The 17,496-nt window shown below is 23.2% G+C and overlaps 2 protein-coding genes across 3 annotated transcripts in view; one reads left to right on the plus strand and one right to left on the minus strand.

Annotated features, from left to right (window-relative positions):
- Positions 1 to 301: 301 nt before the first annotated feature.
- Positions 302 to 15,554, minus strand: LOC117179547 (ras-related protein Rab-9A-like). The gene is made up of 3 exons (XM_033371457.1): positions 15,298 to 15,554; positions 5,506 to 6,043; positions 302 to 592 (listed from the first exon to the last, which is right to left on the minus strand). Exons 2-3 carry the CDS (start codon positions 5,914 to 5,916, stop codon positions 332 to 334), a joined length of 672 nt encoding a protein of 223 aa, XP_033227348.1. The 5' UTR covers positions 5,917 to 6,043; positions 15,298 to 15,554; the 3' UTR covers positions 302 to 331.
- Positions 15,555 to 15,678: 124 nt separating this feature from the next.
- The window catches only part of LOC117179882 (ribonuclease 3), a 75,283-nt gene continuing 73,465 nt past the window's right edge, over positions 15,679 to 17,496 (plus strand). For both annotated transcript variants that reach the window (XM_033372067.1, XM_033372068.1), the window contains exon 1: positions 15,679 to 15,886. The gene's annotated coding sequence lies outside the window, so the exon portion shown is untranslated. The remainder of the gene's footprint in view (positions 15,887 to 17,496) is intronic.

The raw sequence follows: 17,496 nt of genomic DNA on the forward strand, positions 1-17,496 counted from the left end.
TTCTGTAAAATCCTCTAAAATAAAAAATTTTTCAATACAATTGTTCACCTACAAAAATTCCGAAAAAAATATTCTATCAATATAATAAAAACCACTAATAAATTAGGTTCCTATGACCTAGAAAGTCAAAAAAATTTGATCAGGAAAAATCTGGAAATGAGCTGGAATCTGGAGTAATTCCATGAATCGCCACCCTGAGTCTCATAATTAAAAATCTAAAACTAGTTTTTCATTGACGAGTTAGCCACTTAAAATTGAATGGCTCATTTGCTTAAATTAATAGTTAATTAATTAAAATATATTTTTTTTAAATACTGAAAGCTCGTGTAAATTATTCGGAGGTTGAGATAGGCATACAGCAACTGGCACGTTGAGGTGATTGTTGTTTTGAGAGATCGACGGTGTCTGTTAAAAGTGGACGCTCCATTTTGGCCTCGAGTTTTATCCAAGCCGCAACAGCAGAACCAAAAGCTTCTTCCACATTTTTTGCGGTTTTTGCTGAAGTTTCGACGAATGGGAGGTTTCCATTTTCTGCACACCAGGATTCTGCTTCTTCGGTCGAAACTTGTTTCTCAGGTTCTGCTACGTCCACCTTTCATTAAAACGGTAATAATAATAATAATAATTTTGGAAAAGGTAGATATTAAATTTGAAAATCTAAAATTAAAATGATAAAAAGTTATTTAACAAATTCAATTCGTTTCTTTAAAAAAATAGATATTAATTGTGAATAACATATAATTTCTCAAATTTAATTTTTAAACGTTTTAAAATATTAAATTTAATTTTAATTGAATTCATTTCGAACATTTTTTATTAATATGGGAAACTCTCTGTATAGTCCGAACTTAAAAGTTAGTCCGATTATATTTGTTATTCAGAAATTGTAGAAATTAAAATTAATGTTTATTTCGACTATTATTATTTAGTCTATGAATTATCGAAATTACTATTTATTTATGGCAGGTTACACAATATTTCAAATATTCTTTTTTCTACTTTTTCTCGTTTTTTCACTTAAACAAAAATTCAATTAGTAGCATCCAATAAGAACATGCAACTATTTTTGGTTTAGAGTTCACCTCTTTTGGTTAAAAAAATTATTATTTGGTGGAAATTTGTATTATTTTCTTAGAAATTTATAAATCAGGGTGACCGTTTTAATCAAAGAACAAAATTTCCGGTTCGCAAATATTTTTCCCGGTCAATACAATTTTAAAAATCTAAAGCTAAACAGTAAAAGTACAAGTAATAAAAAATAAACAAACTAAACCATTCAAACTGGAACTCTTGAATTTCTAACTTTTAAAATTAAAGTTTTTAAATAAAAAAAATTACGATTGAATTGTTCAATAACTTACACGTATAAACTACTAACACTTTTTAACTGAATAATTTCAAGTTTAATGACTTTAAACTGCAAAATTCAGAATTTTTAACATTCATAAATTATAGAGTTCAAAGATTTAGATGAGGTTCCAAAATTATAAATCCAGGTTAACATTTTCAATACTCTAAATTAAAGAATCAATCAATGAACTTTAAAAATTATCAGAATGATATTACTCAGTTATTTTAGGCCATTAAATATTTTTAAATAAAAATTTTTTCAACTTAAAAGTTCTTAAATTAGAATTTTAATTATTTTCATTTTAAATAGTTTAAGCACCCTTGAAACAATTAAACACTTATTAATTTTAGAACCAATTAGAGCAATTTTAAGAGATATTTAGAAGTTTCAAAAAGATTAAAAATTAATTTAGAACTTGAAATTATTTCAAATAATTTTAACGAAGTGTGTTTACCGAAAAAATCTGTTTATTTGTAACGAAATTTCGGTGCAAATAATCACAACCTAATTTAAAACAAAATGTAGATTTTTGCAGTTTACAAAAAATTTAGAGGATTTTTACGAAATTGTGAAAGGCTCCAAACGAATAAAAAAATTTTTTCAACAGAATATTCAAACAAATTTAAAGAGATTTTCAATATTATTAAAAACGACCCGGGAAGAATTTGAGGATTTTTAAAAATTTTTTTAGATTTTTTAAAAATTTTAGGAAAAACTGTATTCAGTTTGAAAAATGTTTCGCAGTTCAGAAATGTTTTCGCAAACTTTGTTTAAATTACTTGATATAATTTTAAGTTTTCTAAATATCTCTTAAAACTACTCACATTTTTCTGCATTTATTCAAAAAATAAAAGATTTAAATTGTTTACTTTTAAATATTTGGCTTCAAATTAGTCATCTTAAATTATAAGTCAAATATTGCTAAATATTAAATAATTTTCCTTTTTCTTAATCAAAATTTTTTTCAATTAAATGGATTAAAAATTAAGTAATTTAGACTGAAACAATATTTTTAACTTAATAAAAACCTTTAATTACGAGTTAATTACGAATCTGGAAATTCTTTAACTCTCAACAGATTCAGAATCGTTTTATCAAATCAATTATTGTTCGTTTTTTAATACTTAAAGTACAGATTTATTTTAAAAAGTATTTATTTATATTTACAGTTTATCAAATAAAAGTCTTTTTTATCAAAAAATTGCAACTTCCAACGTTTTTAATTTTTAATTGTTCAAGTCTTCAAGACTGCACGTTAACATTTTTTTAATTAAAAATATAAGCTTAAAAATAAAAATCTAAAATAGAGAAGTTTTCAGGTAAAGGTTTTCGAATTACGCATTATAAACTAAATGATATCATAATTGAAAAATATATCAATTCAACTAATTATTTAAAAAACTGTTGAAATCGAAGTTGGACAGATTTTTCTACTGAAAATTTTGTAAAATTCTCGGTCAAGAAAAAAATGCACTGTCATTTCCCGGTTTTTCCCGATCTCTATAAATTCCCGGTTTTTTTTCGGTTTCCCGGTCCAGCAGCCCCTGTAAATGTTTAAGTCATCCTTTTGCTTGAAATTTGATCTATTTTGTTGAAAATTCGAATTTTTTATTTAAATTCAACTTTTTTTGTTTCAAATTAAAATATTTTTGTTTGCTTGAAATATAAAATATCACATATTTCGTTGAGAATTATTCTTCTTGGTTGCAAAATTACAGTATTTAGTATACAGTTGAAATAATCTGTTAAAAATTAATTTTTCTGGTTAAAGATGAGTCTCTTTGTTAAAAAAAAATTAATTCATTTGCTGAAAATTCGTTTTTTGTTTATTAAAATTTAATTTTTTATTCAAAATTTAACCATTATACATTTGTGATAAAAGTCGGTATTTTTTAGTTCAAAGATTCAACTATTTGCTTAAAAAATCTTGAAAAATTATCATTTTAGATGACAATTCATCTCTTTGGCTGCAAATTTAAATATTTTTTTCAACACTCGATTTTTTGGAAGAAAATTCATATTTTTGGGTTGAAAATCAAAATGGTTGGTAATAAATTCTTCTTTTTGACTTGTAAATTCGAAAACTTGAAGAAATTTTGTTTGGAAATTTTTACTTTGTAGAAAATTAATATCATTTTGCAGAAATATAATATTGTTTATTAAAAATGCAAGAAATGATTACAAATTCTTGCATTTTTTTTTAAATTCGTCTTTGTGGTAGAAAGTTAATCTTCACAGATGAAAAATTAATCTTTTTGGTTGAACATGCAACTGTTTGCTTGAAAGTTAAATTTTTAACTTCTAATTTAATTATTATATTTTTTATTTAAAAGCGATCTTTTGTTAGTGAAAAATGCAACTTCTTGTATTTTGTTTTAAATTAGTCTTTTTGTTAGAAAATTAATCTACTTGGTTGAAATCATTCCTTTTGTTTGAAAAATGCAACTATTATGTTGAAAATTCGATTTTTTATTAAAAATAAATATTTTTTATGTTTAAAAGTTGCTATAATTGGTTGAAAAATCATTTTACTGGTTGAAGATTCTTCATTTTACTTGAAATTTCGTATCTGTTTTGGTTGAAATTTAAGTTTATCAACTGAAAATTGAAGCAATCCATTTTCGTCTGTTAGATTGAATTCAACATTTTTTTATTAAAAATTCAAATTAATTGAATTAAATTTAATTTTTTTACTGATAATTTCAAGTATTCTACTTTTGGTTAAAGATTTATATTTTTTCGTTCATAATTTAACTATTTAATTTAAAATTCATGTATATTGTTGAAAATGCATATTTTTAGGTAGAAAAATAATATACTTTGTTGAAGATTCGTCACCTTAGTTAAAGATTGATAATTTAAGTTGAAAATTCGTTTTTTTTTTGTTCAAAATTAAAGTTCTTTAATGAAACGTAATAGATTTCATTTTTTGTCATAATTTTAGCTTTTTTAGTTGAAACTACGTCTTTTTTTGTAGAAAATTAAATGACTTGATTAAAATTCATCTTTTTGTTTGAAAATGCATTGACTTCTTTGATTTTTTTTCTTGCTTATATCTAAATAATTATTCATGGTTCAAAATTGGTGTTTTTTGTTCAAAATTTGTCTCTTTTGTTTGAAAATTTACCTTTTTTACCTAAATTTTATTTTTGATTGATATCTATGAAACATTAAAAAAAAATTTCTTTTTTAGTTTAAAATTCAACTATTTAGTTGAAAATTCGACTATTTTGGGTGAATCCAACTGTTTTTGGTTTTAAATAAAAATGCGTTTCGGTTAAAATATCTTTTAAATTTTTTGTGGATAATTAATTATTTTTGGTTAAAGATTTAACTATACTTGGTTGAAAGTTTACCAACATTCTTTAAAAATCATTTTTGTTGAAGAATCATAATTTAAGTGGAAAATTCGCTGTTTTGTTGTTGTTAAAAATTATTGTTTTATAATTAAAATGATAATATATTAAATTGTTTGTTAAAAATTTCGCGTTTTTGGTTGGAAATACGTCTGTTTGGTACAAAATAAAATTTCCTGATTGAAAATTCATCTTTTTGGTTGAAAATTTGTCTTTTTTATGAATTTAACATGTTTTTATTGAAAATGAATATACGTTTTAGTTTAAACATAAACTATGACACTTTTTGTTGAGAACTAATTTTTTAGTTGAAGATTCAATTTAAGTTGATAATTATTTTTATTTTTAATTAATTTTTATAAATGAAATTGTTTATATATTAAATTTATTCTTATATATTTATCTTTCTTATTAGAAAATTAATCTGCTTTTAAAACTCATCACTTTGGTTCAAAATTCAAGTCTTTTGTTGACTTTTTTAGTTTCAAATTAAAATATTTTTCTGTTGAAATATCATTACATTTTTTATACAGAATTCAATTTTTTTAGTTGAAAATTTAAGTGCGATTCATCTGTCTCCTTGAAAATTGAACTATTTTGTTGAAAATTCCTATTTTTTGTTTAAAATGAACTTTTTAAATTTAAAATTTATCTATTCCGTTTATTTCTTTGAAAAATCAATAATTTTACTCCTCATTTCTCCTTGTTTTAGAGCATTTTGTTCTGTGAAGCCGTAGAAATTAAAGTTGAAAAAGTAAATGATAAACATGGTAAATAAATAAAGTAAAAGTGAAGTACCTTGTTGCCAATAACAACAAAAGGAAAACTGGATTCCTGCTGAATATCAGCGTACAAAAGAAACTCTGATTTCCAAGAGGACAAATTATTGAACGTATTTTTGTCGTTGACAGCATAAGTTAAAAGGCAAATATCCGATCCTCTATAAAAAGGAGTTCTCAGAGTTCTGAACCTCTCTTGGCCAGCAGTATCCCATATTTGAAGCGTATAATTTTCTCCGTTAATTTCAATATCCTTATTGAGAAATTCAACACCTATCGTGTGATATCCACATTGCTGAAATCGATTTGAAACAAATCTGTTCATTAAACAGGTTTTTCCAACCCATCCATCGCCCAAAATCACCACTTTCAAGAGCGTCGACCTCTGCGAATTTCGGTTCGGCAAATTCGCATTTCTCTGCGAACCCATTTTTTCACTGACCTCTCCAAATAATTGTCCCTTTATTCGCAATATCAGAAATCAGTCCTTTTTTAGTCACTGTTACATCTTTTCAACTTTATGATTCCTTCTCCAGGAAGAATTCAGGACTTTTCTTCTTTTTCAAGAAACATAATCGGTTGGAGAAATATATTTGTTGAGATAGTTATTACTCAATTATCATTTATTCAGCAAGGCTATTGAACTCAAGCTCTGAGTTTAAGATTTAATCACCTCATTTTATTAAATACTAGATACAAATTTTTTAAAAATAATAATAGTCTTTGGGTTAATTTTTCATTTTTTCTGATTAATTAAAAAGGGCATATAATATTTGAATATATACAACTATTTTTGAAAGATTTCTAGAGATTTATAAACATTTTAACGCATTTCTTATTTGGAATTTTGGAAATAAATACACTTGTAATTCTGAGTTGGAACTTCAGACAATTTTTTGTGATAATAATTATAACTGATATGGAATCAATAATTTCGTAGAAAAATTAGAATTCTAAATTTAAACAAGAGTTTTTTTAAATATCCTTCTAAATCAGAAGTAAAAATAATTTACAAAATTCCCATTCCATGTCAAAAATTACATGTTTCAAGTCAAAATTAACATTATTTACGAAATTTCCTGTTCCAAAGTCGAAATTATAATTCATTATGGAAATATTATTCTATTTTATTAATTTATTCCCGATACGAACTAAGAATACTCATTATTTTTAGAAAATTTCCTATACAAAGTCACAATTACATTTATTTACAAAAATTGCAGGTTCCAAGTCAGAATTACATTTATTTCCAGCATTTTCTATTATAATTCATAAATATAGTTCATAAATATTTTGTTGGATTCTTAAAAATGCTTTAATATATCTTTAAAATTCTTTGGAATACCTTCCAAGTTTGAAAATTTAGTTAAAAAGTTGTCATATCTTTTAAGACATTCTTAAATATTTTAAATCCTTTAAAATACCTTGAAATTCCTTGCAATTTTCTAAAGCGTTGGAAAATCCTTTGGAATTTCTAAAAATTCCCTAAAATCTGTATATTACTTTGAAATTCCTTCAAATTATTCAAATTAGTTGAAAACGCCTTGAAATCTTTTAAACTATCCTAAAATTACACAAATTTAGTCTTTGGAAATATCTTGAAATATTTCAAATCCTTTGAAATTCCTTTAAATTATTACAATCTGTTAAAAATTACAAGGAATCTTTTCAAATATCCCAAAATATTAAAAATTCTTTGAAATCCTTTAAAATTATTTAAATCAACTGAAAATGCCTTGAAAATTTTCAAACTATCCTAAAATTAAAAAAAAATAATCTGAAAATATCTTGAAATATTTTTATTTCCTGTGAAATTCCTTTAAATGATTAAAATCTGTTAAAAATTACTTGGAATCTTTTAAAATATCATGAAATATTTCAAATCCTTTGAAATCCCTTCAAATTATTTAAATCAATTGAAAATTCCTTCGAATTTTTCAAATCATCCTAAAACTTGTTAAATTATTGGAAAACTTAAAATGTGAAAAAAATTTAATTCTTGAAAATCCCTGAAAACTTTTGAAGTTCAAAAATATTTTATTGGATTCTTAAAAATGGTTTAAAAACCTTTAACATCCTTTGGAATACCTTCCAATTTTTAAAATTTATTTTGAAAACCGTCAAATCTTTTAAGACACTCTTAAGTATTTCAAATACTTTGAAATCCTTTCAAATTATTTAAATCAACTAAAAATTCCTTGACATTTTTCAAAATATCCTAAAACTTACAATCTTTGCACACTCTTGAAATATTTTAAAAAGATTTGAATTTCTATCAAAATTCCTTGAAACATTTCAAAGCTAATAAATATTTAATTGAATTCTTAAAAAACACCATGAAAATATATAAATTTCTTTGAAATCCCTTCAAATTATTTAAATCAACGGAAAATTCCTTCGAATTTTTCAAATGATCCTAAAACTTTTAAAATAATTGGAAAACTTAAAACATTTAAAAAGAAATATATGGCATTCTTAGAAATCCCTTAAAACTTTTTGAAGTTCATAAATATTTTATTGGATTCTTAAAAATGCCTTAAAAATAACTCAAATCCTTTGGAAAACATTCTAATTTTCCAAATTAAAAAAAAATCCGTCGAATGTTTTAAGACACTCTTAAATATCTTAAATCCTTTAAAATATCTTGAAATCCCTTGAAATTTTTTAAAGCTCTGGAAAATCCTTTGAAATTTATCAAACTTCTCTAAATTTTGTAAATTTCTTTGAAATCCATTCAAATGATTCAAATTAATTGAGAACGCCTTGGAATCTTTTAAACTATCCTAAAATTAAAAAAAATTCAATCATTTGAAATAACTTGAAATATTTCAAATCCTTTGAAATTATTTAAATCAACTAAAAATTCCTTGACACTTTTTAAAATATCTTAAAACTTTAAAAATCTTTGTAAACTCTTGAAATATTTTTAAAAAATTTGAAATTCTATCAAAATTCTTTGAAACTTTTCAAAGCTCATAAATATTGCATGGAATTCTTAAAAAACACAATGAAAACATATAAATTTCTTTGAAATATCTTCAAATTATTTAAATCAACGGAAAATTTCTTCGAATTTTTCAAATGATCCTAAAACTTTTAAAATCATTGGAAAACTTAAAACATTTAAAAAGAAATATATGGAATTCTTAGAAATCCCTTAAAACTTTTTGAAGTTCATAAATATTTTATTGGATTCTTAAAAATGCCTTAAAAATCACTCAAATCCTTTGGAAAACATTCTAATTTTCCAAATTAAAAAAATCCGTCGAATGTTTTAAGACACTCTTAAATATCTTAAGTCATTTAAAATATCTTGAAATCCCGTAAAATTTTTTAAAGCTTTCGAAAATCCTTTGAAATTTCTCAAACTTCCCTAAATTTTGTAAATTTCTTTGAAATCCATTCAAATAATTTAACTGAAAACGCCTTGGAATCATTTAAACTATCCTAAAATTACACAAATTTAATCTTTGGAAATATCTTGAAATATTTCAAATCCTTTGAAATCCTTTCAAATTATTTAAATCAACTAAAAATTACTTGACATTTTTCAAAATATCCTAAAACTTTTATAATCTTTGTAAACTCTTGAAATATTTTAAAAAGATTTGAAATTCTATCAAAATTCCTTGAAACATTTCAAAGCTCATAAATATTGCATGGAATTCTTAAAAAACACCATGAAAATATATAAATTTCTTTGAAATCCCTTTAAATTATTTAAATCAATTGAAAATTCCTTCGAATTTTTCAAATGATCCTCAAACTTTTAAAATTGTTGGGAAACTTAAAATATTTTTAAGAAATATATAAAATTCTTAGAAATCCCTTAAAACTTCTTGTCGTTCATAAATATTTTATTGGATTTTTAAAAATGCTTTAAAAATCATTGAAATCTTTTGGAAAACATCCTAATTTTTAAAATTTATTAAAAAGTCCGTCGAATCTTTTAAGACATTCTTAAATATCTTAAATCCTTTAAAATATCTTGAAATCCCTTGAAATTTTTTAAAGCTTTCGAAAATCCTCTGAAATTTCTCAAACTTCTCTAAATTTTGTAAATTTCTTTGAAATCCATTCAAATAATTCAAATTAATTGAAAACGCCTTGGAATCTTTTAAACTATTCTAAAATTTAAAAAATGCAATATTTGGAAATATCTTGAAATATTTCAAATCCTTTGAAATGCCCTTAAATTATTTAAATCAACTAAAAATTATTAATAATATTTTTAAAAAATATATAAAATTCTTAGAAATCCCTTAAAACTTCTTGAAGTTCATAAATATTTTATTGGATTCTTAAAAATGCCTTAAAAATCATTCAAATCCTTTGGAAAACATTCTAATTTTCCAAATTAAAAAAAAATCCGTCGAATGTTTTAAGAAACTCTTAAATATCTTAAATCCTTTAAAATATCTTGAAATCCCTTGAAATTTTTTAAAGCTTTGGAAAATCCTTTGAAATTTATCAAACTTCTCTAAATTTTGTAAATTTCTTTGAAATCCATTCAAATAATTCAAATTAATTGAAAACGCCTTGGAATCTTTTAAACTATTCTAAAATTTAAAAAAATGCAATATTTGGAAATATCTTGAAATATTTCAAATCCTTTGAAATGCCCTTAAATTATTTAAATCTGTCATCAGAGAATTTTGGGTGATAAGAATTACAATTTATATGGAATTAATAATTTCGTAAAAAAATTATTATTCTGAATTTTTAAACAAGGACTTTTTTATCTCCTTCTAAATCAGAAGTAAAAATAATTTACAAAATTCCCATTCCATGTCAAAAATTACATGTTTCAATACAAAATTAAGATTATTTTCGAAATCCTATACCAATGTCAAAATTATAATTCATTGCGGAAATATTATTCTATTCCATTTATTTATTCCCCGTCCAAACTAAGAATTATCATTCTTTTTAGAAAATTTTCTATACAAAGTCACAATTACATTTATTTCCAAAAATTGCATGTTCCAAGTCAGAATTATATTTATTTACAGCATTTTCTATTATAATTCAGAAATATAGTAAAAAACTTTACCTAAAATTTGGAAAAGGGACAATATAAATTCTAGAAAATTTGAATTTTCAAAAACAAATTGCATTCAAGCAAATTCGAATTCGGGACAAGGAAATGTCAAAAATGACCTGATCCAAGTCAAATTATACTTATTTTCGGAAATTCCCTGTTCGAAAATGAAAATTATAATTCTTTCCAGAAATTCGCCGCCCCAATAGTCTAAATTATAATTTTTTAAGGAAAATTAATTTGTTTAGATTGAGGATTCAATTATTTGTTTCAAAATTCTTCTTTTTTAGCTGACGTGAACTAGTTTTTATTAAAATTCAAATACTTGGTTTAAATTTAAACCAGGTACTTTGTTAAATATTAAACTTTTTTGTTGATGCATTATCATTTCGGTACAAAGTTGATTTTTTTTATCCCTATAAATTCAAGCATTTTTAGTTGAATTGAACTGTTTTTTATTTAAAAGTTAGTTGAAAATGTGTTTTTGTGTGTCAAAAATTGATTTTTTAAACTGAAAATTTAACGATTCTATGTTTGGTTAATAACTCATCTTTTTTTTGTAGAAAATTCATGTATTTTGTTGGAAATTCTTCTTTTTTGGTAGAAAATATATTATCAACGAGTTTTTTTAATTCGCTTCTTCTAAATCGGAATTAAAACTCTTGTTCAAAATGCGCGTCCCATGCCTAAGCTTCTGAAAAATCCTTGGAATCTTTTGAAAATACCATACAATATTTAAAATCCTTTAAAATCTCTTAATTATTCAAATCAACAGAAAATTCCTTGAAATCTTTCAAACTATCCTAAAATCTTGAAAATTCTTTAAAATCTTTAAAAATATCTTGAAATATTTAAAATCCTTTGAAATTTAAAATACTCTATAATCTGTAAAATTCTTTGAAATCCCTTTAATTATTCAAATCAATGGAAAAATCTGTCGAATATTTCAAAATATTTCCTTGGAATTTTATTAAATAACTGAATTAAATTGAGAATTTATTGGAATCTTTTGAAATCCCTTAGACCTTTTCAAAGCTCTTGAAAACTCCTTGGATTTTTTAACAATAACTTAAAATCTACGAAATCCTTTTGAATGCTTGTTAATTATTGAAATCTATTCAAAATCATTTGAATTTTTTAAAATACCCTTAAATATTTCAAATCCTTCAAAATCTTTTGAAATCCCTTGAAATTTTTAAAATGCCCTAAACATTTTAAAAGACCCTAAAAATGTTAAAATATACCAAAACATTTTTAATCCTTTAAAATGCTTTCTAATTATTGAAATCTACTAAAAAATCATTCGAATCTTTTCAAATACTCTTACATATTTCATAATATTTAAAAGCCATTGCAATTTTTAAAAGTACCCTAAAATCTTTCAAATTCTTTGAAATTCCTTCAAATCATTAAAGACAATTGAAAATTTCTTGGAATCTTTCAAAACATCCTAAAATTTTTGGAAATATCTTGAAATATTTAAAAATCTTTTGAAATGTCTTTAAAAAAATTAATATATGTTCAAAATTCTTTAGAATCTTTTGAAATATTTTACAATATTGAAGATCCTTTGATATCCTATAAAATGACTGAAATAAATTGAAAATTCCTTGAGATTTTCCTCTTTTATCTTGTATCTTGAAAATTCCTCTTGTATCTATTTAAAGCTTTTAAAAATTCCTGAGAATTTTTAAAAATATCCTAAAATATGTATAATCCTTTGGAGTCCCTTCAAATTATTAAAAATAATTAAAATTTCTTTGGAATCTTTTAAATTCTCCTAAAATATTTACAATTTTTTAAAAATTTTAGAAATATCTTGAAATATTTAAAATTGTGCGAAACCCCTTACAATTTTTTAAAGATTATGAAAAAATCATGGAATTCTTCAAATTACCCCGAAAATCTTTAAAAAATTTTGGAATACCTTCAAATTATTCAAATCAATCGAAAATTCATTGATGTCTTTCAAATTATCCTCAGAACATTAAAATTCTTTAAAATCTTTGAAAATATCTTCAAATATTTCAAATCTATCCCCTATAACTTATTCAAATTCACTGAAAATTCCTTGTAATCTTTCAAACTATCATCAAATATATAAAATTCTTTAACAGCTTCGAAAATATCTTTAAATCTTTGAAAATCTTTGAAATCCTTCGAAACCCCTTTAAATTTTTCTTTAAAATCTTTAAATTCTTTTAGAATACCTTCGATTTTTTGACATTTATTTTCAAAATACGTCAAATCTTTTAAAACACTCTTAAATATTTCAAATCCTTTAAAATATCGTGAAATCCCGTGAAATTTTGTTTAGCTTTTGAAAATTTTTTGGAATTTTTAAAAATACCCTAAAATCTTAAAAATTCCTTCAAATTATTTTAATCAACTGAGAATTCTTTAGAATCTTTCAAATTGTTTAAAAATCTTTGATAATACCCGAAAATATTTCCAATCCTTTGAAATCCCTTCAAGTTATGAAAATAGACTGAAACATCTTTAAAATCCTTTGGAAGAAATTCTAATTTTCCAAATTTATTAAAAAATCCGTCGAATCTTTTAAGACATTCTTGAATATTTTAAATCCTTTAAAATATCTTGAAATCTCTTACAATTTTTTCAAGCTTTTAAAAATCCTTTGGAATTTCTCAAACTTCACTAAGATCTATAAATTTCTTTGAAATTCCTTCAAATTTTTTAAAAACGCCTTGGAATCTTTTAAACTATCCTAAAATAAAAAAATTAAAATCTTTAGGAATATCTTGAAATATTTTTAATCTTTTTAAATCCCCTTGAATCATTCAAATTTGTTAAAAATTACTTGAAATATTTTAAAATACCCCAAAAAAATATTTAAAATCCTTTCAAATTATTTTAAACAACTGAAAATGCCTTGAAACTATTCAAACTATCCTAAAATTAAAAAAAAATTGTCAGAAAATATCTTGAAATATTTAACATCATTTGAAATTCCTTTAAATTATTCAAATTTGTTAAAAATTACTTGAAATATTTTTAAATAACCTAAAATATTTAAAATCCTTTGAAGTCCTTTCAAATTATTTGAAACAACTGAAAATGCCTTGAAATTGTTCAAACTATCTTAAAATTAAAAAAATAAATAAATAATTTGAAAATATCTTGAAATATTTCAAATCCTTTGAAATCCCTTCAAATTATTTAAATCAACTGAAAATTCCTTTGAATTTTTTAAAATATCCTAAAACTTTTGAAATTGTTGGAAAACTTAAAATATTTTTAAAAAATATCAAATTCTTGGAAATCCCTTAAAACTTTTTGAAGTTTATAAATATTCAATTGGATTCTTAAAAAGGCTTTAAAAATCTTTAAAATCCTTTGGAATACCTTTCAATTTTTTAAATTTATTAAAAAATCCGTCGAATCTTTTAAGACACTCTTAAATATTTTAAATCCTTTAAAATACCTTTAAATCCCTCGTAATTTTTTAAAGCTTTGGAAAATCCTTTGGAATTACTAAAACTTCCCTAAAATCTGTAAATTTCTTTGAAATTCCTTCAAATTTTTTGAAAACGCCTGGGAATCTTTTAAACTATCCTAAAATAAAAAATTAAAATCTTTAGGAATACCTTGAAATATTTTAAATCCTTTTAAATCCCCTTGAATTATTCAAATTTCTTAAAAATTATTTGAAAAATTTTAAAATACTCTAAAATTTTTAAAATCTTTTGAAATACTTTCAAATTATTTTAAACAACTAAATATGCCTTGACAATTTTCAAACTACCCTAAAATTAAAAAAATAATAAAAATCTGAAAATATCTTGAAATATTTCAAATCCTTTGAAATCTCTTCATATTATTGAAATCGACTGAAAATTCCTTTGAATTTTTCAAAATATCCTAAAACTTTTGAAATTGTTGGAAAACTTAAAATATTTTAAAAAAATATCAAATTCTTGGAAATCCCTTAAAACTTTTTGAAGTTTATAAATATTCAATTGGATTCTTAAAAAGGCTTTAAAAATCTTTAAAATCCTTTGGAATACCTTCCAATTTTTAAAATTTATTAAAAAATCCGTCGAATCGTTTAAGACACTCTTAAATATTTTAAATCCTTTAAATTATCTTGAAATCTCTTACAATTTTTTCAAGCTTTTAAAAATCCTTTAGAATTTCTAAACCTTCCCTAACATTTTTTAATTTCTTTGAAATCCTTTCAAATTATTCAAATTAATTGAAAACTCCTCGGAATATTTTAAAACATCCTAAAATTAAAAAAAAAATCTTTGGAAATATCTTGAAATATGTTAAATCCTTTGAAATCCCTTCAAATTATACAAATTAATTGAAACCCCCTTGTTGGAATCTTTTAAACTATCCTGAAATTAAAAAAAAAATCTTTGGAAATATCTTGAAATATTTAAAATCCTTTGAAATTCCTTGAAATTATTCAAATATGTTAAAAATTATTTGTAATCTTTTAAAATACGGTAAAATATTTCAAATCCTTTCAAATTATTTAAATAAACTAAAAATTCCTTGAAATTTTTCAAAATATCCTTAAACTTTTAAAATCTTTGTAAACTCTTAAAATATTTTTAAAAGGTTTGAAATTCTATAAAAATCCCTTCAAACTTTTTAAAGTTCATGAACATTGCGTGGAATATTAAATTTTAAGGTTAGAGCTCGAGTCCAACTAAAGTAAATCTATAAGAAAATCTATACAATTCTTGATAACTCATTCCGCTTCTTTGAATTTGAAAAATTAAAATACTATTTTTCACTCACAATTAAATCCAGTCACGAGTAATTCATGACATTTATGTAATTATTATTGACAAATTTCCAAATTCACATGACTCATCACTCCACTTTTTGTTATTCTCTCACTTTTTGTCGTTTTCTCGCCCCAGAGCACTACAGAATATAAATGAGATAATTACATGATTAAATGTCCTCATTTTTCACTTTTATTGCCGTTTTAAAAATATTCACGAGAGGGTAATTCGAATTTGACAGAATTTCACATTGACAGACGGATAAGGAACGTCCATCTTAAATTTTTTTATTTACATACTTATTTTCACCCTGTTTTACCGACGTGGTGTATAAGTAAAGTAGGAAACTACTTGGAAAGATCATACAGAACGTTCTTGGAGGTTAGGTATTCGGAATCTGTGTGTCGTCCTCAGTTTGGAATGGGATGAAATTTTATCATATTTCAGTGAATTTTTATCAAATTCGGAATGAAAAAGTTGGAATAATTCAAGTGGGTATTTTCCCAGAAATATCCATGTTTAAAATTAAGTGTTATACCGATTCAAAAGAATTTAGTTTTAATCCCTGAGCAAATCATCCATCGCTCTGGAACAAACAGGTTAGTAAAGTTGATATTTTGCAATATTTTTAGTCTCAACATTTGATGAAAATCGGAAAAAATGCATTGCTTAGTTAGAGACACTTTTGGAACTTTTCTAAATTTGTTTAAGATAAAAGATCGGTTGTATGAAAGAGGAGAGTTTAAAGGTCACTTGCGTTGGAGTAGATTTTTTTGTTGAAACTATCAGTTAATTATTATTAGTAATTACGCTTTTCTTAAATTTTGAAAGCTGTGCTTTATTATTTTTGTTATTATCCTCGAGTCGAAAAAAGTGGTAACCTTGAATCCCTAGAATTGAAGGTTATGGTTTGGCTCATAATTTCGTTTTACATTCATTTTATCTTTGTATTTACATACGTAAGGCGTCGACTCACCTGGAAAACCTAGAATTATCAGTGCCTTTTTATGTACCTAGAAATGTCAGGCGATTTTTTTAAGAGCGTTCTCAATTTTTTAAAATTGAAATATAAAATTAAATAACAATGATTCTTTGTTTGTAAAAGTATTGTATTTAAATATTTTGTTGAACATTCTTTTTTATTTTTCGTTTGCAATCAATTTTTCCAACAGAAAATTTACCTATGCCAATTAAATATTCCATAATTTTATTTAAAAACTTCATGTCTTGTTTTCTACTTAAATTTTGTAATTTAAATATTCAATTCTTGATTGAAATGTCGGGGAATTTTTTTAATGGCGGAATTTTTTCCAGAGAATAATTAATTTTTTTAAAATTGTAATTTAAAATTAAATATTATTTTTTTTTTATTTGTAAAAGTAGCTGTATATTACTGGATTTAACTATTTTGTTAAAATTTATCTTTTTTTTAGTTAGTAATTAATTTTTTTTAATGAAAAATGTAGCGGTTCTATTTCTAGTTGAAAATTCTGTTTTCTTTTTAGTTTGAAATAATTTTTTCAGCTGAAGATTGAACAATGCCTAATGAATATTCCATAATTTTAATTAAAAATTTATCTATGGTCGAACAGAAATCTGGTTACTAACAATTTAACTGTTCAATTTTTAGTTATAAAAATATCCTTTTTAGTTAAAAATTCATCAGTTTGTTTAAAAATGTAACTACTTAGTTTGCTTTTTTGGTTTTAATTTGTTTTATTTTGTTTAAATAAAAAAATGTACCTATTTTAATTAAATCTGCCATAATTTTACTTCATAATTCATATCTTTGGTTGAACATAAATTTTGTAAATTAAAATTTAAATATTCAATTTTTGGTTGAAAGGTCGGAGGATTTTTTAATAACGGAATTTTTTCCAAAGCTTAATTATTTTTTTTAAGATTGTGATTTAAAATTAAATAATAGTTTTTTATTTGTAAAAGTATCTGTATATTACTGGATTTAACTTTTTTTTTAATTTAGTTTTTTTGTTGGAAATTAATTTTTTTTAAATGAAAAATGTAACTGTTATATTTTTAGCTGAAAGTTCTTTTTTCCTTTTAATATGAAATAATTTTTTCAGTCGAAGATTAAACAATGCCTATTGAATATTCCTTAATTGTGGGTCCGGATGCAATAAGGGCACATAAAATTTTTTCGTGCGAAAACGAAGTCCCCTGGAGGCTTTAGAAAAAATTTTCGAATTTT

Source organism: Belonocnema kinseyi, chromosome 9 (genome assembly GCF_010883055.1).
Source record: "Belonocnema kinseyi isolate 2016_QV_RU_SX_M_011 chromosome 9, B_treatae_v1, whole genome shotgun sequence".
Taxonomy (NCBI): Eukaryota; Metazoa; Arthropoda; class Insecta; order Hymenoptera; family Cynipidae; genus Belonocnema; species Belonocnema kinseyi.

Bases quoted from the DNA above. Each gene is read 5' to 3' on its own strand.
- LOC117179547 (XM_033371457.1), bottom strand. From the start codon at position 5,916: ATGGGTTCGCAGAGAAATGCGAATTTGCCGAACCGAAATTCGCAGAGG. The intron at 593-5,505 runs GTACTTCACTTT...TTTTAATGAAAG, and splicing joins TTGTTGTTATTGGCAACAAG to GTGGACGTAGCAGAACCTGA.